Below are 26,586 nucleotides of genomic sequence, written 5' to 3'. Positions count from 1 at the left end.
CCCTGGGGAATTTCAAACGGCTCGCCAAAAATCGCTTGCCCCCCCTCTCGGACCGCCAAAAATTCTTTGCCCCCCCCCTTGAACATGCCTAATTTTTTGGATCCCAATTTGCAAACCTTAAAGGCCCTTTCAGTGATTTCACAGGAACATTAAAAAAATGGAAATTTGTCAGAGTTGCTTAGAAATAAAGAATAAGTCTACAGAATTTCATTAAACCACTTTTCCCCTGAGTACATCGACAAATTAGTCAAAAAACAGAAGTTTTAGAAAGGTTTTCTACTTCAACTCTGAGAAAATCGAGATTTTCGTACAGTGCGCCACCAATCGACTGGAAAAACTTCCTAGTCCAGTGTTTCTAACACGGGGAAGTAGAGTCTAAATTGATTTAAAACAGACGCTTTTAAGCTACAATTTTGTAGTAGAAAACAAAATAAGCAATTAAAGGTCACCGAGGCAAACTAACGGTCAATTCAAATATGAAAAACAGTTAAAATTGTGTATTTTGTTTAAAATAGTAGCTACTGATGTAATAAGTAGTAGAAACAATACGCAACGCGTGTTGGTACGTGGAGAGTGAGCTTCTTTCGATCTCGAGTCGGACTTTTGTACTGTCAGTATCAAAAGTCCAGAATCATGCAAATGCTTTATTTTGTCTAAAATACACGGCTTTCGACCGAACCACTAGCAGGCTATGTTAGCACATCTATGCCAATTACAAAGGTACCAAAATCTGAATTTTGATGATTTTTACGATCGTCCGGATGAGCAAATCACTGAATGGGCCTTTAAATGGTCTAGATGTATGTTGCGAGCGCAGCGAGCAGGAAAATTTGCATATTTAAGCATTTCCGTATACTGTTTTCCTACGCCTTTTAGAGCGTTTTATTAAAAGGCGCCCCATGAATGTGTGCCAAAAATCGCTTGCCCCCCTCTCGGCTTGCCAAAAATTGCTTCCCCCCCCAATTTTAGCCTCCCCGAAGACTCATAATTATTGCACAGCCCCTAATGGAGTAGGAAAATGCAAAAAAGGTATAGTTTGTGGTAATCAGTCAAATATTCATTTCAATCAAGCGTCTGGCAACACCTTTTCTCTCCAATTTTTCTGTCACTCGTGTGAAAAACGTCAGGACGAGCAGGGGAGTGCAGTACCATTTTGGATATTTTTCATTTTATCGCAAACTGCGACACTGACTTCAATAATTGAACAAATTTAACAACTCATGAGATGTTTTCTTTTCTTTAAATTCATTCAGACAATTTTATTGAGCACCAAAATATAAAAGCCTTTTATACAAAAATATTTTACATATATATACAAAATCTCCATCCCTCACTATCTCCCTGTCTCTCTTTATTTATTTATTTATTTATTTATTTATTTATTTATTTATTTATTTATTTATTTATTTATTTATTTATTTATTTATTTATCATGCTTATCATCCAAACTATGCAATAAAAGACATGAAATATTCCCATTCTGTGTAATACAATATAAATGTTAATAATATAGGCTTCATAGTTTTTTCCTATACATCACATTAACAAAATAAAATGATAATAAAAATGTCAATATAACTCCAAATGAGTGCATACAACTGTCTGAATGTGATAAGCGTTGACAGAAGCCACAGAAGTACCGGTAGTGATGTAACAGGATTAATTCAGCATCGAAGTGGTTACATAATTCTCTTGCTTCTCGGATCACGCTATTTTGGTACGCCTTCGAGTGCCATATACTTTTTGCAGTGATTGTTTCGATAGTGGTTCATTATACTCAAGCGCGTGATCCCGTGGACATAGTAACATTACGTAACTTCACTGGCGAATTACCATAGCAATATGTGAAAACATGTTTTGAATGTATTGCCCTGCACGAGAGGTACGCTGTACCTTTGCATCGCACCATAGATTTCAGAGGATCGGAATTCTAAATAAATTTAACATAATAGTCCATGAACGTTTCACTCGCACCTGTTCCATTAGTGTCTTTGAAAAGAGCGGTATCGTATTCAATCTATGATTACACATACATAGGCATGGCAGGTGATGAGTGCAGCCTGCTTTATATAGTGCAAGGCAATACATTCAAAAATTGATTTTACCTATCGCTATGGCTATTAATCTTGTTACTACTTCTGCGGCGATTTGACGGTTAACATGATAAATATAGTTAGAGGAAAAAGTTCACTTTGGTGACCACTCTCAGGCTAGTAAAGTTTGACGATTGATTCGACTTCTATGGACCATTTAGAAAAAAATAGCCACCATGTCCCTCGCGAAAATCCCGGCATTTTTCGCTAGAGGCCAAAATCAAAATGGCCGCCACCGCCATTTTGAAAATTTAAGTTTTGAACCAGAGCACCTATAATCATGCACAAAGACACTTTTTCGGATATGTCGAGTACAAAGATTCCGATTCTGACATTAGTTTGACATTACGGCATCATTTTCACCCAGAAATCCAAGATGGTGGCCGGCACCATCTTGAAAAATTTAGTTTAGAACAAGAGGACCTTAAATCGTGTACAAAGACACTTTTTTGGATAAGTCGACCACGAGGATTTCAAATTTGACATTACTTTGACATTACGAACTCATATTTACCAAGAAATCCAAGATGGTGGCCGCCGGCGCCATCTTGAAAAAAATAAGTTTTGAACCCGATTACCTAAAATCGTGTACAAAGACACTTTTTCCGGTAAGTCGACCCCAAGAAATCCGAATCTGACATTAATTTGACGTTACAAAATAATTTTTGCCCAGAAATCCAAGATGGCCCCATTTGGTAGAGCGTAAATGTGATTTTTTGAATGAAAGCAGAAGCATAAATGTGTCATTTCCGCCTTATCTGGGGTTCATGTCCCTTATATGGGGTTTAAACTGCCTTATCTTGGGTTTACATCCCTTATCTAGGGATAAGGCGCCTTACCTGTGGTTTAGACGGCCTTATCCTGGGTTTACGTTCCTTACCTGTGGCTAAGATGCCTTAACCTTAGCATATCGCAGTCTAAACCCAGATAAGGCATCTAAACCCCAGATAATGCGCCGTAACCCCAGATAAGGGACGTAGACCGCCGATAAAGCAGTCCAACCCCCAAACAAGGCGCTTTAACCCTAAATGAGGAACATAAACCTAAGATAAGGCATCTAAACCCCACATAAGGTGCCCAAACTCTAGATACGGGTCGTTAACCCCAGATAAGGGTCGTAAACCTCAGATAAGACATCTAAACCCAAGATAAGGCGCCTTAACCCCAGATAAGAGACGTAAACTCAGATATGACAGTTTAAACCCCCGATAAGGCGCCGTAACCCCAGATAATGGACGTACACCTCAGATAAACCAGTCCCAACCCCAAATAAGGCGCCTTAACCATAAATAAGGAACATAAACCTAATATAAGAGAAATAAAACCCAGACGGCGCCTTATCTGGGGTTTAAACTGCCATATCTGAGTTTACGTCTCTTATCTGGGGTTAAGGCGCCTTATCTTGGGTTTAGATGCCTTATCTGAGGTTTACGACCCTTATCTGGGGTTAACAACCCTTATCTAGAGTTAAGGCACCTTATGTGGGGTTTAGATGTCTTTTCTGGGGTTTATGTTCCTTATTTAGGGTTAAGGCGCCTTATTTGGGGTTTAGACTGCTTTATCTGGGGTCTACGTCGCTTATCTGGGGTTACGGCGCATTATCTGGGGTTTATATGCCTTATCTGGGTTTAGACTGCGATATGCTAAGGTTAAGGCATCTAAGCCACAGGTAAGGAACGTAAACCCATGATAAGGCCGTCTAAACCACAGATAAGGCGCCTTATCCATAGATAAGGGATGTAAACCCAAGATAAGGCAGTTGACACCCCATATAAGAGACATGAACCCCAGATAAGGCGGAAATGACACACTTATGCTTCTGCTCTCATTCAAAAATCACATTTACGCTCTACCAAATGGGGGCCATCTTGGATTTCTGGGCAAAAATTATTTTGTAACGTCAACTTAATGTCGGATTCGGATTTCTTGGGGTCGACTTACCGGAAAAAGTGTCTTTGTACACGATTTTAGGTAATCTGGTTCAAAACTTATTTTTTTCAAGATGACGCCGGCGGCCGCCATCTTGGATTTCTGGGTAAATATGAGTTCGTAATGTCAAAGTATTGTCAAATTTGAAATCCTTGTGGTCGACTTATCCAAAAAAGTGTCTTTGTACACGATTTAAGGTCCTCTTGTTCAAAACTAAAGTTTTCAAGATGGTGCCGGCCACCATCTTGGATTTCTGGGTGAAAATGATGCCGTAATGTCAAACTAATGTCAGAATCGGAATCTTTGTACTCGACATATCCGAAAAAGTGTCTTTGTGCATGATTATAGGTGCTCTGGTTCAAAACTTAAATTTTCAAAATGGCGGTGGCGGCCATTTTGGATTTTGGCCTCTAGCGAAAAATGCCGGGATTTTCGCGAGGGACATGGTGGCTATTTTTTTTCTAAATGGTCCATAGAAGTCGAATCAATCGTCAAACCTTACTAGCCAGAGAGTGGTCACCAAAGTGAACTTTTTCCCCTAACTAATAGATAGATAAAAGCAAATTTCCATTATGTGTAATTTTAGGACTATCGTTGAAGTATTATATACAAGTCAATTATGACAGACACACACCCGACACGCGGTACAAAAGTGAACAAAAGCAAAATACGGTAGTTGCTATAATGATTAAATAATATGCTTAAATATAATTTCACGAAATAGTGCTGTAGATTAGAGACCCAATTGAGTCCAAGGTGATAAAAGCAATAGGATGGGTACATTATATACTCCTTGTGGGTCAAGAAACGTGACCCAAATTAAATGCAAGATGGCCGCAATTTTTCGAGACGCGAAATCTCGATTTAAAAAAGATTAAACTGGTGAAGTATCGAATGTCATAGAGCCAGTGAGGGCAGACATGTGGCATTGAATCTTCGAGTCTAACAAGGTTTTATTTAAATGTTAATAGAGTTTTGACGGTCGTATATATTAATATTTGCATTATGACTACATCCCATTCGCCCACAAAATCTAATTGAATAAGTGTATTTCTGACAAGTGTAATGTACAAGGCAATACAATTTTTATTGAGTTGCATGATATATATACCCGGGGGGGCCACTCAAATATGACAGTGTACGCATGCGTGACCAAATTTTTTTCAAACACCCCCTAAACGAGTTTTACCCTACCAGCAAATTTAGCCCCTTAATAAGGTAATTTAGTGTAGAATTTACCCCCTAATGAGTTTTTGGCTGGTGAAAATGCAACAAATGTACCCTTTTGGACTCATAATTTACCAAAAATTTGAAAAGGTACCCTAAACAAGTTGTCCAGTTTCAGAAAACTACCCTTATTCTTGAAAATCACTGTTTTTTAGACCCTAAACGCGTCACGCGTGTAACTTGCCTTGCCTAAAAAACACCCCTTTTACTTGTTTTTTGGTCACGCATGCGTACAGACCATTTATGTGAGTGATCCCCCCGGGTATATATAATTCTATATAATATATAGTATTTTCCCGGAGTATTTTACATGCTTTTAGAAATACTGAGCAGGGCGGATTTAGGGTGCCGGGACTCGAAAGAGAGGTCGAATGAATGGGGCACATAGAAACCCCGTTCAGATACGGTGAAAATGGACAATGTTGACTCCTGGGGCCCCTTCTCCCCTCACATAATGGACTACAAAATTATTGCAATTTGGGTGGGCAAAGCAAAGCTAAGTTCCCATTTTCAATCATTTTAATGACACTTTAGTCTTTAAACTTTAGAGTTTACACTCCCCCGGCATTGTCCGGCTCCCCTGGATACGGATACGCCACTGAGCGGAACCCCCTTTCAAAAATATGAATAAAAAACGAAATAAATGCTGAGTGTAATTGATTGGTATGACATCAGTTCTCAGTACTCTGAGTACAACTCATATCAACTGAGCCACAAGTATGTAGGCCGATCACTCTACGTAGGGTCTAAGCTTAGTCGTCATCTGGATAGATGTTCACAAACCGGAAGTTGTCAACTCCACGTATTGAGGTTAAAACATACACCTATAAAAACAATACATAACAAACAAACAATAAAATAATGCATAGTTGGACGACTTCCTCAATCCTTAACACTGTCTTATAATTGTTTTCTTTAGCAGCTTATATTAGCAATTTGTGTTTTTATTCACTACTTTATTTATAACATTTCCGCAATTGTCTTCTTTGATGTGAAAGACTGATTGTAATTGTTTGATTTGGATACAGTTCATGCTATCAACATTCTACTTTTCATTGTTAAAAGTACAAATTGAATTCCAAGTTAAAGTTGGCTGGAACTGCGTTTAGAAGTATAGGCAACCCTCTTTTAAAATATCGCAACGTCATGCTGAATTTATACTTGATCGCCGAGCGATTGCGATGAATCGCTTTTGAAAAGCGATGGGCAATTTTGCGTTGCATCGCCCGTCGTTTTTGCATTTATACTATCACGCAAATCGCGGTGATTGAAGACGACATTATTGTATTAAATCTGTTCAAATAAAAAGTACCTTCTAAAAACATGCATCGGTTATAATTATCTTGAAATTCACTTCCAACATTTAATTAATTAGAAAAAAAACAGCAATTAAACCCGGTGGTACGCAATGATTTGTCAATAGCCGTCAATGTAGTTCATGTGACTAGCGACATCGCTCGAAAGTTGACATTAATTAAACTCGTAAACAGCAACTTCGTTTTTGCTTCAGCGATCTATATCGATTGATCGGCTCGCTCTCGACGCTCTAAAATGCCGGAAGTAAACAAAGAGCATGCGTAAGAATCGCTTTCTGCAAAATCGATCGAGTATAAACTCTTCATTCGATATTGACCATTCATGTTGACACAATGTTTTACATTGCCATTCTTATGGAAAAAAATCCATTAAAAAGGAACAGGGCGAGCAAATGAGGAAGTGTCAAGATAAAGGTGTAGTTATTTTATTATTTGAACTGTTTCTATAATTCGCATCGATCATAATGAGTATGTTTTTACGTACCTCAAATGACAAGGACTACGGTACTTAGCCCATGATCTTGCAATGAGACTGTACTCAGTGTATGTAGCCTATTTGTCTAATCATTTTGACTATTTAATTCTGACCATTGTGATTAAAACAGGCTTTCAGATTGGTGAGCTATTGTGTACCAAGTGATAAGACCGGGCACGTATAATAAAAATACACTGGATAATTCATGACAGCCTATTTACTGGCAAAAGGTGGGCCAAATAAATCTTAGTTGATTCTTGAACACAATTTAAGCAGGAACCTTGAGGCAGAATTTGAATACATATTATCCTGTAACGTTTACTTAACCTAACAGTCAATGAACGTTCATTGTTAGCATAATAAGTAGCTTTGGGTATCCTATGTTTATGAAAAAAAGTGTTTACAAACTAATAACATCTGTTATACATATACATCTACTTGCTAATACACTAAAAGTCTAATAGAAATGAAGGATAATGAACAATTACAGAACATTTATTGTTGATTAAAGTAGCTATCGGTATACAATGTTTACAAAATAAGGGCGTTAATGCATGTTTTGTACATGAAGTTAACGTCTTTGCGACATAGCTAGTACATCGAAAATGTGACTAGAGATTTACAATTTGATGACATTCAAAATAATTTAGTATTGAAGAATTTCAACAAATTACAGAACTTTCATTTGTTGACATACTAGCAATATTGTTAACAATGTTGAAAATCATGTTCATAAGCGTAATATCCTCTATACATCTATTTATTAATGTTCATAAACGTATAACAATTTGTTACATCTATGTCTTAATGCTCATAAACGTAACATCCTCGATACATCTATTTATTAATGTTCATAAACGTCCTTGATACATCTATTTCTATTTCAATGCTATTTTATCTCCGTGTTCTGACAATAAATTTGACCCGAATAACATTTGTAAGAGGTAGAAACCTATCAGGCGGCGAGTGGCATGATAGAGCCGGCAACTTGTGACACCGCCCGGCCGTATGCAATTTTCCAATATACTCGGTTAATTTTGTGGAAGCCCAACGGTTTTAGCTTGTATTTATATTATTTATTAACATAGGCCTATTTGTTTGTGATATTTCAAGCGTTTTAAAATTTCAAAATAATCCCATTCAATTATACGGTTGACGGTGGAAATTTACTGAATTTAGAGAATGCACTGCGACCACCACCTGAAACCTATCAAAATAATATTATTAACTAATCCCATAACTGTTCAAATACAGCCCTCACTTAACAGACATTAAGTCTCAATTGGCAGAATACATAAGTGCTAAAGTAAATATAGTTTCTCTTTATCGCTTGCCTAAGTTTCCCCATTTAAGGGATGGGGTATGAACGTTTGGACAGTATTTATTGTGGGACATTAGAGCACATCAGACATGTTGAATTGCATTCTGAATACGAAGATATTTGATATAAAATAATTTTGATTTTTTGAAATTCGCAAATGATGATTTTTACTTAAAGTGTATGTAGGTGGGATGAAAAAAAGCCGACGATCAATTGAAAATTTTGACCTTCGTATTGAAGATATGGATCTTTTTCCCAAAACACAAAAAAATAGGTCATTTTGGGGGAAAAATCCATATTTTCAACATGAAAGGTCAAAATTTTTCAATTGATCGACTTTTCCTCCCAGCTACATACACTTTAAGAATATGTCATTAGATTTATAAAATTTACTTCGAGGACTGTTATATATCAAAAATATGAAAAATATCAAATTTTAATAATTTGTCATAAAATTTGTATTACATCGTGATTTTCAAAAAATGAAAATTATTTGATATCAGAAAGACATTCTTCGTATTAGGAATGCAATTCGATATGTCTGATGTGCTCTCATGTCCCACAAAAAATACTATCGAAATGCCCATTCCAGATCCCTTAAGTACTCTCTTTAATTTACTCAAGGTTGTGCTTGTATAAATGAATTCAGTTATATAAACACAGCCTCGTGAAAAGGACATGTTGACATAAATTAATTGACTGTGTGGTTATAGTATCATTAACAGATTCATAACGCTATAGCAGAACAACAAGCACATACAGGCAAGTATTTTGCCAGTATCAATAAAACTATAATGAGGCTATTAATGTAGCCCAACTGTACGTACAATCTGGTAATACCGCTAAATCTTAAAGAAATGAAAAATATCTGTTGCAATTTTCGGATTTGCATAAAAGTAATTCTAGTTCATCCAAGTTGTAAAACAATCATTTCTTTTAATACAAACACATTCCTTGGTAAGACAACTTTATAGCACTGTTTGAATATCAACATGAAGTTGTAATGACAAATTTAAATGTACACTCTGTAGTTTCCTGATTATATAGACAGCACGATTATTTTATTTTTTATTCTGCAACGCTGTGAGGAAATAAGTAGGCCAAAACCCATCGCAATAAGGACGAAAGGACGACTTACCCCTTCATCATCCAATATATTAGTCAATTCTCTAACAAGTTGAGCGAATGTTGGTCGATCTGCTGGCCTTCCTGCCCAGCATCGAAACATCAAGTCATACCTAGAAACAACAGTTAGAGAAAATGCAAATTATTTCTAATAGGAAAAAAGCAAGATAAATAAATGATATAAGAACACTAGTCGAGCATAGCATAGCCTATCCAACCCACCCGGGCCAACGGCTTGAGAAAGATAATGATCAGCAGATGCAGTTACTGATATGCGGCTCTTGTACATGTATGATAGTCATTTACTGTATCATTTACGGTGTTAGGTTATTATAACTTTTGCTTTTGGTTAACCCCTTCGTACATACTGTGTACAATTGTACACATGGACTTCTATTGCTCCATGCATACCAGGGGAAGCATATTACTGCAATCAAACACCATGTGCACAATTGTGTATTCATATGCTATCCTCCAGTGCAGAGCGCCCTCGCCTAACTGAATGTCACTTTGCATAATCTAAGAGGGCATCACCCACTACAGCACGTTGCAGAAGACAGGTACTTTCCCTTTTTGATTTTATATGAAATAGCATTGTGGACAAGCTAAATTCTAGTCAGGGGATTAGTGTAAGACCTGTAGAAAACATGGAACACTATTTTTGATCAAATGCTTCAAACATATGTGGTGTAGAATTTTTTTTTAAATGGTGTGTACAATTGTACACAGTGTGTCTCACCTTGTAAATATAAGACTAATATATTGTGTTCATTTGTACACAGTGTGACTAATCTTATCAATATAATATTATAGGAGTTATTTAGTATACTTTGTACATCATTATAAGTAGTTTTTAACTCTTTTGTTAATTCTCCCTTTCAGTTTATAAATTGCTCTGGATACATTTTTTGGCAAAACCACTCTGTAGGCCTATTATTACAGAGGTAGTTAGGAGTAATTTGTCGGTGATGTGCCCGAAAATGGATCGTGTAAGGTGGATTAACCAAATTAGTCTCAGAAATCAAGTTTATTAAGTGTGATGTCTTTCTCGGTCTCTCCAAAGACAAGAAATGTGTATTAGCATTTTATACCAAATTAATGACAGTTAAGAGCCTACAGATACGGACGTATGAAGACAACAGAAAAAAGAAACAAAGGGTTAAAGTTTGTTGCTTCACACATGTTACCAAGTTTTACTGCCATAAGTTAGTCATAATGTGTACAATTGTATCCAAAAAATCATTGTAAACGTCGTCACTTAGTCACAATGTGTACAATTGAATATATGAATACAAAACCCACCCAAGTCCATACTTTGACCAAATTGAGTTAAGCATGGGAAATTGTTGCTATACATAGGCCTGTCATATGTATGAAAGAACAACTCAAATTCATTCTCTGTGGCTATTGAGCATGTGAAAAATAGCATGTATGAAAGAATCACCCAATTCCATGATTTGAGTCTTGTAACACATTGATTGAAATCCAGTATGTATGAAAGTTCACTTGTAACACATTCATTGCTAGAGAGCGACTTTTGAAGAAAAAAAACTGGTTTAGTAAAAGAAAGTGTGTGGTTTATATTACATGGCAGAATGCTTATCAACATTATACATACCTGTGTGCTTTATTTTGTATTATCTTACTAGTGGTAATCTCATTCTAACATTGTTGTCTTGTATATGATTAAAAAACCACCCAAGTCCAAAATTTAAAATGAATCCCACGAAGTCCCTGAAATGCTAAGTGTCATACCTAATACAGGTTAATCCACTCATTTGCACGTAAAACTTACCATATTGACCAGGTAAATCTAACTGAAGGAAAAAATGATACACAGGTTTTTCTCTCAAAATCACTTCCCATGGACTTGGGTGGGTTTTGTATTCATGTATTCAATTGTACACATGCCCTAATTTGCATACTTGATGAGGTATTTTTTTATAGTTTTTCACACATCCAAAATAGTTACAATAAGCATAAAATTTTTTTTTTTGATCGAGCTATCTTCCTTCGTGTCCGAAGGGGAAAAATATATCTTACATCATTTCGTCGCAATTCTGTGGTTTAGCTAGACGGTGATTATTTTGGAGATACAAAGGTAGATCCCTATTTTCAATCTTGGGATTGGTATATGGAGTTCCTCCTGAATAAGGAATGAAATAATGATGGAAACTTACGTATATACTTTAATAACTATATCATAAATACTTTTAAGAAATAGTACGATATGTTATGTTATGTTATGTTATGTTATGTTATGTTATGTAATATTATGTTATGTTATACGTTATGGTATGTAATATTAATTATTATGTTATGTTGTGTTATATAATATAATGTAATGTAATGTAATGTAATGTAATGTAATGCTATATTATGTAATGTAATGTAATTTAATGTAATATGATGTTATGCTATGTTATGTTATGTTGAACCTATCACAATTAGGAAAATGATCTATGCATAACTCTTCTTTTTTCAATTCCGGCATACTCCTTACATGTAAATATGAACAAAAACAAACAAACAAACAAACAAACAAAAGTAAACAAAACCCATAGGAGACTTAGAAGAAGAACAGATTAAGACATACACTTACCCAGTGTGACGATTTCCCATAGTAGTATTCCGAAAGACCACCTATGATTTAAAATTTAAAAAAAACAGCTTTTAAGATGTAAAATAGAATAAGTCCAAATTTCAAAGTTTCAAAGTTTATTACTTTTAATATCAAAATTACGTTACTATAATACGTACACGTCACTTTTGGTGGTAAATATTTGTCTGGTTAATGACTCTATCGCAGTCCACTTAACAGGAACTCGTGCCTACAAAAAATACAAGATATATTATTAAATGTTTACAATTCAATTGATTTCATTTAACTGGTTTCATGGTTCAAAAGATAAAACCAACAAAATGCTCCTTAATTTTATTATTATCATTATTGTTATTATTATTATTATTATTATTATTATTATTATTATTATTATTATTATTATTATTATTATTATAATTACTTTTTGTTATTATATCGTCTATCTTTATGTAGAGGTACGTGGACGCTTACATTTGAGGATTGTCTGTAGATACTATCACCACGTGACATGCCAAAGTCACACACCTTAGCAACGAGCCCATCGAAACTTTGTCCGACCAGGATGTTGCGAGCTGCTAAATCTCGATGTATTATCTAGAAAAGTACAAAAAAATAATATTGGTTGCCGGCTGTGTATCTATTTGGTACCCGTACAGTAAAATAAGAAGAAGACTTTTGCCAAATCGATTTTGTTGTTCATAAATCAACCGTCCACTTCGATGTAGTCATATGCTTACCTCTCGATCTGCTAGATGCTGCATACCCTTTGCCACATCTAAAGCCAAGCTGATAAGTTGAGCATGAGATAAATTAGTCACGAAGTCCACATTCTCATAATTACGATTGCTAATACGGCTCTCCTTCAAGAATTTTTTTAAATTTCCCAAGGTGACATGTTCTAAGGCTACGTACAACATTCCTAAAGGAATAAGATTATGATCAAGATAGAAATTATGAGAGGCAACGAAATAGAATAGTAGAGTAGAGGAGAGGAGAGGGGAGGGAGAGGTTCGTGGGGAGGACTGGGGAGGGAGGAGATCAAGATGAGAGGAGATCGAGAGGAGAAGAAAGGGGAGAAGAAAGTAGAGGAAAAGACAAATGGGGATGAGGAGATATATCCCGGGGATATATCAGCCATACGAGAGGAAACTGAATGTCCTACCTTCAAATCTACAAGCTCCAACTAAAGATACAATGTTTATGTGACGTCCGATTTTCTTCATGATTGCCAATTCATTTTCAAAACCCTTGACCTCTGTCTCCCCAGCGCCGTCTGTTATGAAAAATACAAATAAAAATGGAATTAAAGTTGACTCTGAAACAATGTCACTGTTATGTTATAAAAGTCATAATAGATTCAGTTAGATAAAGGTTTCAGTACATCGGGTAAAAACAAAACAACAAATAGCATTCTTATAATGATAAAATACATGATGATGTATTAGGCTGCTATAATTGAAGACCGTATTTGCGTGACGTCCTGTCAACCAGACCAGACTGCGCATGTCAACAACTAATCACGTCGCACCTTTTAATATCCTGACGTCAGACGAAAACTAATTAAATTATTTATATAAGATTTACCTTTCCCGAATATGGTAATATCCCAGCAAACACAAAACGTTTTCGACATCATTCGCAAAAGGTTATTAAAGGTTGTCAGAAAACGTATAAATGTCGGGTTATATAAAGGGTACATTAATGGTATAAAACGTTTTCATAACATTAAATAACATTTGTTGGTAATTTACTGCACAGCAAACACAAATTTTACAGAAAACATTTAAATGTCGGGTTATATAAAGGGTATAAAAACGTTTTAATAACATTCCAAAAACATTTTTAAAAACTTGGTAAAAATCATTCTAAACAGAATGTTATTTTGGGGTTGAAAAAATATTTTGCAAAAAATGTTTCCCCAAAATATTTACAATAATGTTTTTAAAATGTTTTCACGACCTTTATATAACCCGACATTTAAATGTTATTAAAACGTTTTGTAAAAAACATTTTAAGAACATTTCTGTGATTGCTGGGTGCAAATATTTTAACATAATGTTATTTAAATGTTGACAAAATATTTGGCCAAAAATGTTTGCAAAAATAGTTTACAATGACATTTCGAAAACATTTTAAAATATTGTTGCAGTATGTTTTTCATACAAAACGTTTTAAAACGATTTCATGACCTTGATATAACCCGACATATTAATGTTATTAAAACGTTTTTACCTAAACCAAAACCCAAAATATAACTTATTTAAAACGTTTTAAAAACGTTTTTGTGTTTGCTGGGATTCATTTAAAATAACTTACCAGGGAGACTTTTAACTGCGACAGTAATCCAACTATTCCCTATCCTCACTTCGCCTTCTTGAACAACCCCAAAGCTGCCTTCCCCCAGAATCTTGTCAAGAATTTTAAAGTTTTCCCGTTGAATTTCCCAACCTAATGGCCCCGTTGATCCAGCGCGAATGTTTCCGTATTCATGAAGTGGTAACGTGTCAATATCATTTGACGGTCGTTTTTTTGTCTGAATATGAAAACAATGAAGCAAAGGAATATTACAAAAGAACATTAACATGAATAAAAACCAAACAAATAGAGCTCAAGCAAATAAACAACAGAAAATATTCCTTTGAAAATATTGACATTGTTGATATATAAGTAGCCTATAAATCTCGTTGGCTTCAACCAGAACAATATCTAATTATTTTGTCAAGACACAGATACTGGGTTTATGAACTTCGTTTGACAAAAACATATATGTACAGATAGAACACCTTTGTTATTTGCTAGTGTGAGCACTACTACTTTATAGTTTGGTCTGAAAAAATGTTATATATACCAGATACTCAGTAATTTCAACTTCTTGCGCAATAAAGGTAGCTTGGGTACCTTCGATGTAAAACGTTGGCTTTGGTGGTCCCTAAAATGGACCTTTGGCATCATTTATCAGTGCAGACAAAGGCGTACTAGTACGTATACGTACTTGTACGTACTAAACGTCATGATTTTCCCACAATTCATTGCAACATTATAAAGAAGTACATTAGATTTTAGAATCATTGTCCGGGACAGTTTATCTTCACAGGTGCGAGGCTTACATTTTCAGACAATGGAGCTGGAGTGCTAAAAAAAATTGTATGTGTGGATTTTTTATAGCATGTGTCTAGTCTGAATAAAGATATGGCGAAATTTGTATTGATTACGTAACACCCCATTCTTTTAACGATAAACATGTCAAATTTGATGTATATGATTTTATAATTTCGACACATACAATTTTCATGACGTCAGTACGTACAAGTACGTATACATACTATTGTCTGTCCAATTAATTTAGACACCCAGTTTTTATTACTTATTTGAAAAAATATCCACTTACAAAGAAAGTCATGAAAGAAAAGTGTTAACATTCGCCGAGACCTAACGGGATTTTTGTGTTTCCAAAGCATTGAGTGAGAGTTTACCAGAAATTCTATTGAAATTGGAAGGTTTTTCTCAACACTTTAAAAATAATCCGGTAGAAGTTGGGTACCATTATTTTGGAAGGTCTCATTATACAGATTTGTAGGTATGGTGATTTTGGATAGTGAATGGATGAATAGTAAATCAATTATACTCCTCACCAAAATCATTTGATAAAAATGAAAAATATAATTCAGTTCATAAAATGCAGACAGTGTTTCTGATTGGCATATTTATTCTTAGTGTATTAACTCAGTGATCCCAGCTGTCCCTCAACCAATTACAACAATTCAGCGCTGTATTTGAATCTTCTTCTGTGCATGCTTTTGGCTTGGTCCAATTCTAAGAAAATACAAATTGTATGCCCTATGAATGTTCTGATGTTATTGGTGAGGAGTATAATTCACAATACACTCCAGACACATAGAGCGTGTTTATAGTGAGCCAGATTATCCGGTATTTAGCGTATAAGTACATCTTATACGGTATTGGTCGCCACTATAAACAGACCAATAGCGCTATTTGCCGCACATATTATACGGAACTGATATCCTTCGATATCGATGGATATTGCAGTATATTCTTGCCGTATACGGCCACTATAAACAGACAGGGATTAACGATACCGTTATTAAAGGAAGTTGAGCAGGGTAATATAACTCTCCGAGCTCAAATTTGTCACTGTAATAACACATCACCTACAGATATGGTACGGCACTGTAGCAATAATGTTTTTATAAATGGTCGGTATCGTTTCGACGGCAAACTATTTGAAACTGGCACCATATTTGTGTCTCCCACATTGCATTGCGGTGACCTCGAACACGCTGAGTTCAACCACCTTGGATTCAGAATAGCGCTATTGATTGCCACTATAAACAGCCGAGATAACGGATAAGTCACATTCCATTCTAATCCCATATGCGTATAATGATACCGTATAAATACCGTACACCACTATAAACACGCTCAATGTAACTTGCCCTATCATTTGTTATAATGCACCAACTGTGACATCTTTTGAGTTATAGAGGTTGTGCATGAAATTATTGATTGGCTCCAAACAAAGGATTTGAACCGGTGTCCTTCACCGAAATCATGGCACAGTGCAGTCCATTCAATCAAATATTGTCATCAACCTATTTGATCGTAGTGTATTTGTTATGCGTGTGAGACGACCTCTCGCGGTAGATTGCAAACATGCTTTTGTTGAATGCATTTGAGTAGACCGCCATTATTGTGAATTAGTAAACAGTCTAAACGCAGGACAACCGATTCTTTTGTTCTGCTTAGTCGCGCTAAAAGTCGATCGATACATGTTAAAATCAGCACAATTCCGAGATACACCTTTTTGCTATGAAATTTATTTTCTCGGTCAAATATAAAGCAAAATTTTTTTTTTTTCTTCAGTAATGTCAAATAAAAACATAGTGCTTGGATGAACATTTTTTTAAAATCCTGGTGTTAAAATTAAGCATCAAATTGTGTCTTTTAGTGTGATATTTTTGATTTTTATAGGCCTTTAGTTCGCCCGTGAGCTTTTTACAGAATTCATTTTTAGCGTCTCAAACTAATATAGTTTGCTAAAGAAAGATATTTCCCACCTCTGTAAAGCACATCGTGTGGGTCTATATATTATAGTTTTGTCAGAATTTCCGTTTTGATTCCATAATTTTTGACTACCAGCTAAAATATTTTCAAATCCACGCGTGAAATCTTCGGCTAATACTAGCATTGTGGATCGATATCTCTGGGTGCCCGGCCTGGATAGAGTGTTGCCAGAACTTCAATATAGCAAAGAAATTACCTGGTGTTTCAATTGTCATGAAGGTGACTGGGTATAGTGCCTTTAGTTTGTGTTTGTTTGAAATTGCTTAAACCCACCGAAAGTCATAATGAAGCAGCCAAAACAATACAAGGTTAAACATGGAAGTTTATAACAACCTATTATAATGACCTAAAGGTAAAATCATTTATGGCAACAATGAGCCTTGCATTGTAAGTCATGGTTAAAATGTGTTGAGTACCCACCCCACCCCCATAGGCCTACATAATATTACATACCGGTACCTTATAATATTTATATAGCACGGCTATAGCTATACATTTATAAAGTAGGTCCTATAGCGCTAAATTATGACAAATAGGCCTACACAAACCCGAACGCAAGTCTGAAGGGTGTAATGAAAATGCCAACCCGCGATGCCCGGTGGGGGGGGGGGGGTCATTCAAAATTCACCTGGCGATAGGAGGGACAGAAAATTAAAATCCCCTCTAATAACACGCGAATTTTTCTAGGTTTGGACAGTGGATTTTCCCATGCACCTCATCCTAGGTAAATAAACAAACAAACAAACAAACAGACAAAATGGTTTTCATAATCATGGAATCCATAGCCCCTATAAATTGAAATTGCAGGCTATCACGGGAGCAAATTTCCAAAATTCACCTCATGTACCAGAATTGGGGATTTGGGCTACCAAATCGCTGGTCAGGCAATCCTGGTTTTCAATGGAAAAGGGACCTGGTTGACAACAATTGAAATATCGATTAATTCAGCTGGTTGCTCTCGAGATAAAGTACTGATTTTGACATTTTCGGAGGATGAAGGGAAAAAGGGTAAAATAAAAACGGAAATTCTGACAAAACTGTAATATATAGACCCACACGATGTGCTTTACAGAGGTGGGAAATATCTTTCTTTAGCAAACTATATTAGTTTGAGACGCTAAAAAATGAATTCTGTAAAAAGCTCACGGGCGAACTAAAGGCCTATAAAAATCAAAAATATCACACTAAAAGACACAATTTGATACTTAATTTTAACACCAGGATTTTTATAAAAAATGTTCATCCAAGCACTATGTTTTTATTTGACATTACTGAAGAAAAAAAAAATTTTGCTTTATATTTGACCGAGAAAATAAATTTCATAGCAAAAAGGTGCATCTCGGAATTGTGCTGATTTTAACATGTATCGATCGACTTTTAGCGCGACTAAGCAGAACAAAAGAATCGGTTGTCCTGCGTTTAGACTGTAAAAGGATTAAAGAAAAAAGAGTGGAATCAATGATCAATATGCATGATTACAATGTTCAAACACCCCTTACTGTAAATAGATTATCCCATCAAAAGTTTCAAGTCATTAGGAATATTCGGCTGGACCCAGATATCTTGCTGTAAATCGGTCAAAATTGAATAAAAGTAGACAAGGAAGAATATTTTTTCATCGCTTTACTAATAATTTCTGTTAGGTCTAACCGTGTTTAGCAACTTTTCTTTCATCAATTTTTCCAAAGTGAAAACTTTTCGAAATATATCCTAAAAACCGGGTGTCTAAGTTATTTGGACAGACAATAGTTACATTTGTCTGCACTATTTATACTCACATAATAATAGTGGGATGCTTGGTGGTACACTGTTTTCTACTTACTTTACATAACATGATCACATGAACTATGATAATAATGATCATACTGATAACAACTACTCCTCCAGCTGTCCCAGCCATGATGAACCATATGGTTGTTGGTCGCCCTGTATTATGGAAATAGTAACAAAATTACCTAGAAATGCTATAGGAATCTACAACATGATGCAGTCATGTCTACAGTAGAATTCACCATGACCTTTGCAGGACTTAAACCCCATTAAAAGCTATTAAATCAAGATAACACTCATTTAAAACAGCTCAACTGATTAAATCAGATCTTCTCTGGTTGTACACATGTTTCTGTTTTACCTGTGCGGTATCGCAATGAGCTGGTATTATAGTTTCAGTTTGGTAATCGATTATAAAGGAAACGCAAGGTAACTATGGTATGTGGGCCTTTGTTCACGAAATGAGACAATAGTCTGCTTATTGTTAACCAGCATTCTTGAAAATGAGCAACATAATGATTGTTGACCTAACACGGATTGGAAATAATTTCTTCATATTTTTTGGTGTTATCTGTCGTTTACATATCCTTCCTAAAACACAAAAGTGCGAATACTTCCAAACACATAAATTAGCTAAAAAATTAGGACATGTTACAAAACTATATTTTCTAGAATTTCAGAGAATACTTTAAATGTAGTTTGTACCGTTTTTTTGTGGCATCCTTCAGAAGTGAACGGTCCGTTACCAATATTTTCGGTCAAATCTCCATTCAATTAACACGGGGAGTTGGCTAGCTATGCCTTGCCCTCACTCATATTTTACAAAGTGCGAATATTTCTGAACATCTAACCTAGCTGTAATTTTAGGACATGTTAGAGAAATATATTTGCTAGAAGTTTGGAGAATACTTTAAATATTGGCAGGTTATTTTTCACACAGTAATGTTAACTAGTCAAATGCCTATACTTCTAACATACACTATTGTAAAGGTCGCGCGTCAATGGCGAGAGCACTGTGTATTGTGTATAGGAAAGTGGACAGTAACTGCAGTATGAAAAGGTGACTTCAACGAAGGACTGCTACTAGGCTGTAAAGATAATTTGGTTCTCTGGAGTCAACTTTAGGCCTATTTTTTATTTTTTGAATTGATCCATATATTTTGTTTGTTCAATTTTCACATAATTTTGAAGTTAACAATGGGTTGGTAAAACTTAGATTGATACTGATAAACACAATAAATAATCTATTATAGAACACGGACCACTTTCAAATGTTTTTGCACCAAAAATCACTGCAAAACTCTCATCTTTAGTCCTGCCTGATCATTATCGTGGGCTTCAATACTGAGGAATGCTAATAATGATCAGTTATACTACGTATTTTATATCTTATGGGGATAAACCTTTTTCTGTTCAAGGACCCATGATGCAGTCATGTCTACAGTAGAATTCAACTCGACCTTTGCAGGACTTAAACCCCATTAAAAGCTTTTAAACCAAGATAACACTCATTGAAAACAGCTCAACTGATAAAATCATATCTTCTCTGGTTAAATACACACAACATATGTTTCTGCTTCACACGTACAATGGAGCAATGAGCTGGGATTATACTTTCAGTTGGGTGAACGATTATAAAGCGAGCGCTAGAGAACAATTCTGTGTGGTCTTTGTTTACGAAATGAGACAATACGTGCTTATTGTTAACCAGCGTTCTTGAAAATGAGAAACATGGTGGTTTGCAGACTTAACATGGTTTGGTGTTATCTGTCATTTACATATCCTTCCTAAAACACCAAAGTACGCATATTTCCAAACATCTAAATTAGCTAAAATTTAGGACATGTTACAAACCTATATTGTCTAGAATTTTAGAAGAGTACTTTTAATATTGGCCGGTTATTTTTCACACAGCGACGTTAACTAGGCAATGTACGATTACCTATAACATTAACTAAAACACCAAAGTACGCATATTTCCAAACATCTAAATTAGCTAAAAATTTAGGACATGTAACAAAACTATATTTTCTAAAACTTTAGAAGAGTACTTTTAATATTGGCCGGTTATTTTTCAAACAGCGACGTTAACTAGTCATATCCCCATACTTTTAACGTAGGCTATTTGTAGAGGTCACGCGTCAATGGGAAAGAGCACTGTGTATTGTGTATAGGAAAACGGACAGTAACTGCAGTATGCTAGGTTATGGAACAATTTGTCTACCAATTTGCGTGAGGCTCCTAATGTGCAATCTTTTAAGAAACTTTAAATAAACCCTAACTCTAAACCCTAACCCTAACCCCAAACCCTAACCCTAACCCTAACCCTGACCCTAACCCTAACCCTAAACCCTACTAACCCTAAACCCTAAACCCTAACCCTAAACCCTAAACCCTAACCCTACTTTTTTATACTTTTACCCCATAATTTCCCTCATTCTTCAAGCCCTGCCATCTATCGGGGCTAATTTATAGTTAAAGCTTGTTGGATATCCATATTTCGCGGTTAGTGCTTCTTTGTAGCCCTGCGGTGCAAACTAGTTGGATATCCACATTTCGAGGTTTAGTGGTTCTTTTTTCTTTGTAGCCCTGCGGGCCAAACTAGTTGGATATCGCTGTTGGTTCTTTTTTTAACGCCCCGTAGCCACCACCAGCCACCCCCATACATCACGATTTTTAACTAATAAAAATAATAGTTTCCATAATTATTCTATGGTTTCAAATATTGTTGTTTTATTTTTTCGGAAACCGCTCTACTAACAAACAACAGAGGGCGCTGCTGAATATATAAAATGCAGCATGTGCGCATTTTATCAAAATGCTAAGTGTACTCATTTTTATATAAGAATCATGTATGTGTTTCAAAAACAAAATTACACGTTTTAGGCTGTGAATATGTTATTATTATTATTATTATTATTATTATTATTATTATTATTATTATTATTATTATTATTATTATTAATATTATTATTATTATTGTTGTTGTTGTTGTTGTTGTTGTTGTTGTTGTTATTATTATTATTATTATTATTATTATTATTATTATTACCATTTTCATCTGGATCACTTAGCAGAGTTGCTTGTGATTGATCGCCTGCCTGAGCTGTTGCCTGGAACGTTGATCTTACTAGATCTGTTCCCCAAATTGTTGTCGCGTCAACTTTAACTGGATCACTTCTTGACAGATCTGCTTCTGATTGTACAGTTAAAGAAGTGTATGTCTGAGTTGTTACCTGGACTGGTCTTACTGGATCTGTTGTCACGTTAAATGAAACCGGATCACTTGACAGACTTGCTTCTGATTGTACAGTAAACGTGTATGCTGTATCAGGTGAAAGATCTTGAAATTTGTAAGTTCTATCGTCTGTCTGATTTTCAATTTTCTTGTCAGGTGAGTCTGATTTGTATAGTGTGATTCCGTAAGACGTAATATTAGCTCTTCGTTGGCCACATGGCGGACCGTCCCACTCAAACACTATCGTTTCGTTTTTGAAAGTGGCATTGACATTTTGCGGTTTCCCAGGTTTACCTTTATTAAATAAATAATACGAAATTATCATCGTAGTCAACGGAAATGGAAAAATTGAAGCGATGAGATCAACACTATTCATGTTTTTTAGTATGAATATGTTACGATTTTTTACTACCTTTTCATATCATCACATCATCCGAATAATTCTTTCACATGCGGATCAAAACTGTGAGCACATTGGAGGTCACAAAAATTCTATTGTAGTTGAAATGTCTTTGCTTGTGTAAATAAGTTAAGTTAAAATATGTAAGCCAGTATATAATTATTACAGTTAATGATTAGCAAAAATCATCTGTATGTCGTGAAAGAAATGCCCGCTAAATAAAAAAAGAAGATCAATTACGTAATAGCACTAATACCTTCGTCCGTCTCAATCTCCCACTGTGTAATATGCCGAACTTTTCCTTCAGACGATATATCAAAATAAATTGTGTATGTAGAATAAGCATGATAAGGATCCAATTCATCCAATTCTACTGTAACGCTCTCTGCACTCCCTTCCTTGTCGAAAACTGTCATATTCTCGTGTCGTATTTCTTCACAATTATCCCTATTTGTTAAAGCATATTTTACTGTCACATTGGAAGCATACTGATAGTCGGGTCCATACATTTCACACGTTGCTTGTGAAGTTGTTATGGGCTTCCATATCCATGTAATGTAGAAAGCCGTTGCTGGGTTGCGGATGTCTCTGACCATTGTAGGATCTTTAAAACATGCTTGGATTTCTTTCTGACCTATAGATAGTATTTGAAATATGGAATATTAATTACATTTCATCGATCGCTGTGTCAAATTGTTGAAACGCTTTTCGAAGCGTTTTAAACGTATGCTGAAGCTTGTCGGTTTATGACTGTACGTATAGTGCTCTGTAAACTTCTGCGCTTCTTTTTTGTTTTAAAGCATGTCGTTTTTAAATAACAGCCCCTTGTCTAATATCTCGGTCTACATAATATGTAGTACATAATATGTAGTACATAATATGTAGTACATATTAGCTTTTTTATGTTTTTTCTTCAACAGATCAACACAGGATACAAAATATACAATGAAGGTAATGGAATTACGATGAGCTGTTTATATCATGATATTTGGAGTCGAATTCTCCATTGAATTGCGAAAAGTGGGAACAGTACGTTTTTCGGATTCTTGGTACGGTATGGTTAACATTAAAACATCAACATTTCACACAACCTATCGTTACAATACAGTCTACACAATTGTGCAATTGAAAAGCACCCTCTATGGCAATTAGAAAATATCGTTGTGCCATGATGCTTACATCAAGGTCAAGGGCCCAGTCTTAGCTCTCAAATGCGGTTTGGTCTGTTCAATTTACTTGTTTTAATCTCGAGATATGTTTAGTTAACAACGAAAGGGTAAAATCACAATTGTGCCACTTTTCTTAGGGAAGAGAGCTTCACATGTCAATGATGTTGATGACTCTAATGCACTCCCCTTCGTGCATAAGACGCATCAACATCAGCGTGTATGCATTATTTTTTTTAAATTTCTCTCCCAACAAATAATACGCGTTCATTTACCTTGCATAAGTTTGCAATATTTGTTTGTCTTTTAACATGTCTTGAGTGACAAAGAAAACAGTATTTACCATGATAAAATCATTGACATGCACATGTATTTAATTTTACAGCAGAATGTGAAATATCTATTTCTCTTTTAATCTGTTTTAAGTGGATAAAGAGAATCATATAATACATGTATCATGATAAAACAGTAAAAACAGTAAAAACTATTTTTATTGTTGTGTAATTGATGCTTTCTTTTGATTTCACGAAGGAAATCTTGAACCACGTGATGCTATCATTGATTTACATGTACAGTCCTCTTGATCTTCCCTAGTAAAAGTGGCACAATTGTTATTTTACCCTTTCGTTATTAAGGGGGTACTACACCCCTTGATAAATTTGTGTCTATTTTTGCATATTTCGCAAAAACTAATAACACAGTGGTAACAAAAGATATGTATATTATAGGGGCAAGGAATCCAATTACTACACTGGAATTTCAGTGACCTAAGACAAGCGGTTCGTTATTTATGATAAGAAATAAGGTACAATTAGGATGTACCTCATTTCTTATCATAAAAAATGAACCGCTTGTCTTGAATCACAGTGTAGTAATTGGATTCCTTGCCCCAATAATATACATAACTTTTGTTACCAGTGTGTTATTATTTTTTGAGAAAAATGCAAAAATAGTCACAAATTTACCACATGGGTGTAGTACCCCCTTAACTAAACATATCTCGAGATTAAACCCAGCAAATTGAACAGAACAAAGAGCATTTGAGAGCTAAGACTACGCCCGTGACGTTGATATAAGCATCATGTCACAACGGTATTTTCTAATTGCCATAGGGCGCTTTTCACTTGCACAATTTTTGAGACAGGCTGTATACTATAATTTATTAGTTACAATGTGTGAAATGAAAACATCATATTTCTTACCTGCTGAAAGAATTACACAAATTGATAATATTCCGACGAGAAAGTAGTTGCTAAGTACTCGGTCCGCCATAATCACGCTACACTCATCTTATCTTTGAAACATATAGCCTACATATGACTATATCTATTATGCATTTACTGGAGTATTCATTCGGGGAAATACAATAATGGTATAAATAGACCTAGCATGGATTCACGTTTGACCGAGCTTACGCTGTATTCGTCATGTTCGTCTTATCTTAATAAATATCATAATAATTATATCCCAAATAGGCCTATATACATATGTCTATCGGGGTAATACAATAACGATAGAAATAGATCTGTATGGATTCACGTTTGACCGAGCCTGAAAATCAGTGTCATGTTTTGAAAAATAAATTCTACAGAAAAACTGTTGATTGTCATAAGAAATCATGTCAAAAATCAGACGTTGAACAACAGCTTTACGTGACTCCGAACCACGAGACGTCGCACAGTGTCAACAGCCAGTGTTATAAATATAAACTTAATACTCCGTTGGTGAGCGACGCGACGGGCGATTGGTATTTCACCGAACGCAAGAAAAGGAGGCCTACCGTATCTGATTGGCTAGAAATCGCTTTGTCGCTCAGAGGTGTAGTACAAACTCAAAATGGAGACATGTCTTCAATTCGATTGAATCGATATCCCGGGATCGATATTCTATTATTGACGCAGATAAAGAAAGTCGATAAATGTACATTGTATTATAGATACAGCACCTGGGTTTTACACGGGTTCCTTTGTATAATTCATTTCTCAAACAGTTGAAAATATCACAATTTTTACTTTGGATTTCAAAATCTTTACTTATAAAATGCAGTTAAAGATATCCACAGCAAACAGCAAGGCCCCGCTAATTAGTGTATTGCTTTTCGAGTTAGTGTACTGGAAACAAAACCTGCGTTTTATCCTGAAAACAAATCGAATTTTCTATAATAGTAACACCGTATGAGGTACTGATCATGCGCAAAGCGTAGAATAGAAACTAAACGGCAGGCTCTATGGCAGGGCTATGGTATCTCATATCATGTAAATGGTATGCTTAGCCTGAGTCGCTCGGCCTATCTCGAACAAAATCGCCATGCGTAGCTTTTGAAAAACGAGAAGATTCGACGTACTATCACGGCAATTTTTGACACGAAGATATAGGGATGATGGCGCAGTGCGTCGAACAGTATATCTGCACGTATGATAATGAAAACAGAGATAAAAAGACTAGTTCGCGTCTGAAATTCTGCAAAAAATGCCGTACTGCGCAGGTCGGCAACCAATCACGGTGTGCCTTTGCCCTGACATCAGACGCGATTTGGTCTTTTTATCTCTGTCTTTCAATATAACCAGTGTATTGGAATGAGAGGAAATTATATTCTGCAAATTAACTGAATTTAATAACAGGATTCCCGATATTATAAGTAGGAACATTTTGCGAGAGGAAGAGAAATCTCACCTAAAGGCAATTAACCCGACTTGAGCTTGCAGACCGTACTTTTCCGGCTGAGACCCGTCTTTTCAGGAAAACCGCTCGGCCAACACTCCCTCACAACACCACTCACAAACACACCCCTATTATAATATCCCAATATACATAAAATAGATTTAAAGTGCGATACGCACAG

At 35.5% G+C, this 26,586-nt stretch overlaps 1 protein-coding gene across 1 annotated transcript; it reads right to left on the bottom strand.

Annotated features, from left to right (window-relative positions):
• Window positions 1-5,518: 5,518 nt before the first annotated feature.
• Window positions 5,519-25,149, bottom strand: LOC140149020 (uncharacterized). The gene is made up of 13 exons (XM_072171198.1): window positions 24,947-25,149; window positions 22,835-23,212; window positions 21,993-22,472; window positions 18,993-19,096; window positions 14,405-14,621; window positions 13,251-13,361; window positions 12,826-13,007; window positions 12,560-12,682; window positions 12,247-12,317; window positions 12,089-12,129; window positions 11,530-11,632; window positions 9,500-9,599; window positions 5,519-6,073 (listed from the first exon to the last, which is right to left on the bottom strand). Exons 1-13 carry the CDS (start codon window positions 25,014-25,016, stop codon window positions 6,002-6,004), a joined length of 2,052 nt encoding a protein of 683 aa, XP_072027299.1. The 5' UTR covers window positions 25,017-25,149; the 3' UTR covers window positions 5,519-6,001.
• Window positions 25,150-26,586: the final 1,437 nt, after the last annotated feature.

This window comes from Amphiura filiformis, chromosome 1 (assembly GCF_039555335.1).
Source record: "Amphiura filiformis chromosome 1, Afil_fr2py, whole genome shotgun sequence".
Taxonomy (NCBI): Eukaryota; Metazoa; Echinodermata; class Ophiuroidea; order Amphilepidida; family Amphiuridae; genus Amphiura; species Amphiura filiformis.
The sequence above is the reverse complement of the archived record's forward strand: the minus strand, read 5'-3'. Positions and strand labels throughout refer to the sequence as shown.

Excerpts from the sequence above, each read along its gene's own strand:
- LOC140149020 (XM_072171198.1), bottom strand. The coding sequence starts at position 25,016 with ATGGCGGACCGAGTACTTAGCAACTACTTTCTCGTCGGAATATTATCA. Across the intron at positions 12,318-12,559 it reads TCTACAGACAATCCTCAAAT|GCACGAGTTCCTGTTAAGTG; the intron begins GTAAGCGTCCAC and ends TATTTTTTGTAG. Across the intron at positions 9,600-11,529 it reads CAGAATTGCGACGAAATGAT|GTATGACTTGATGTTTCGAT; the intron begins GTAAGATATATT and ends TGTTGTTTCTAG.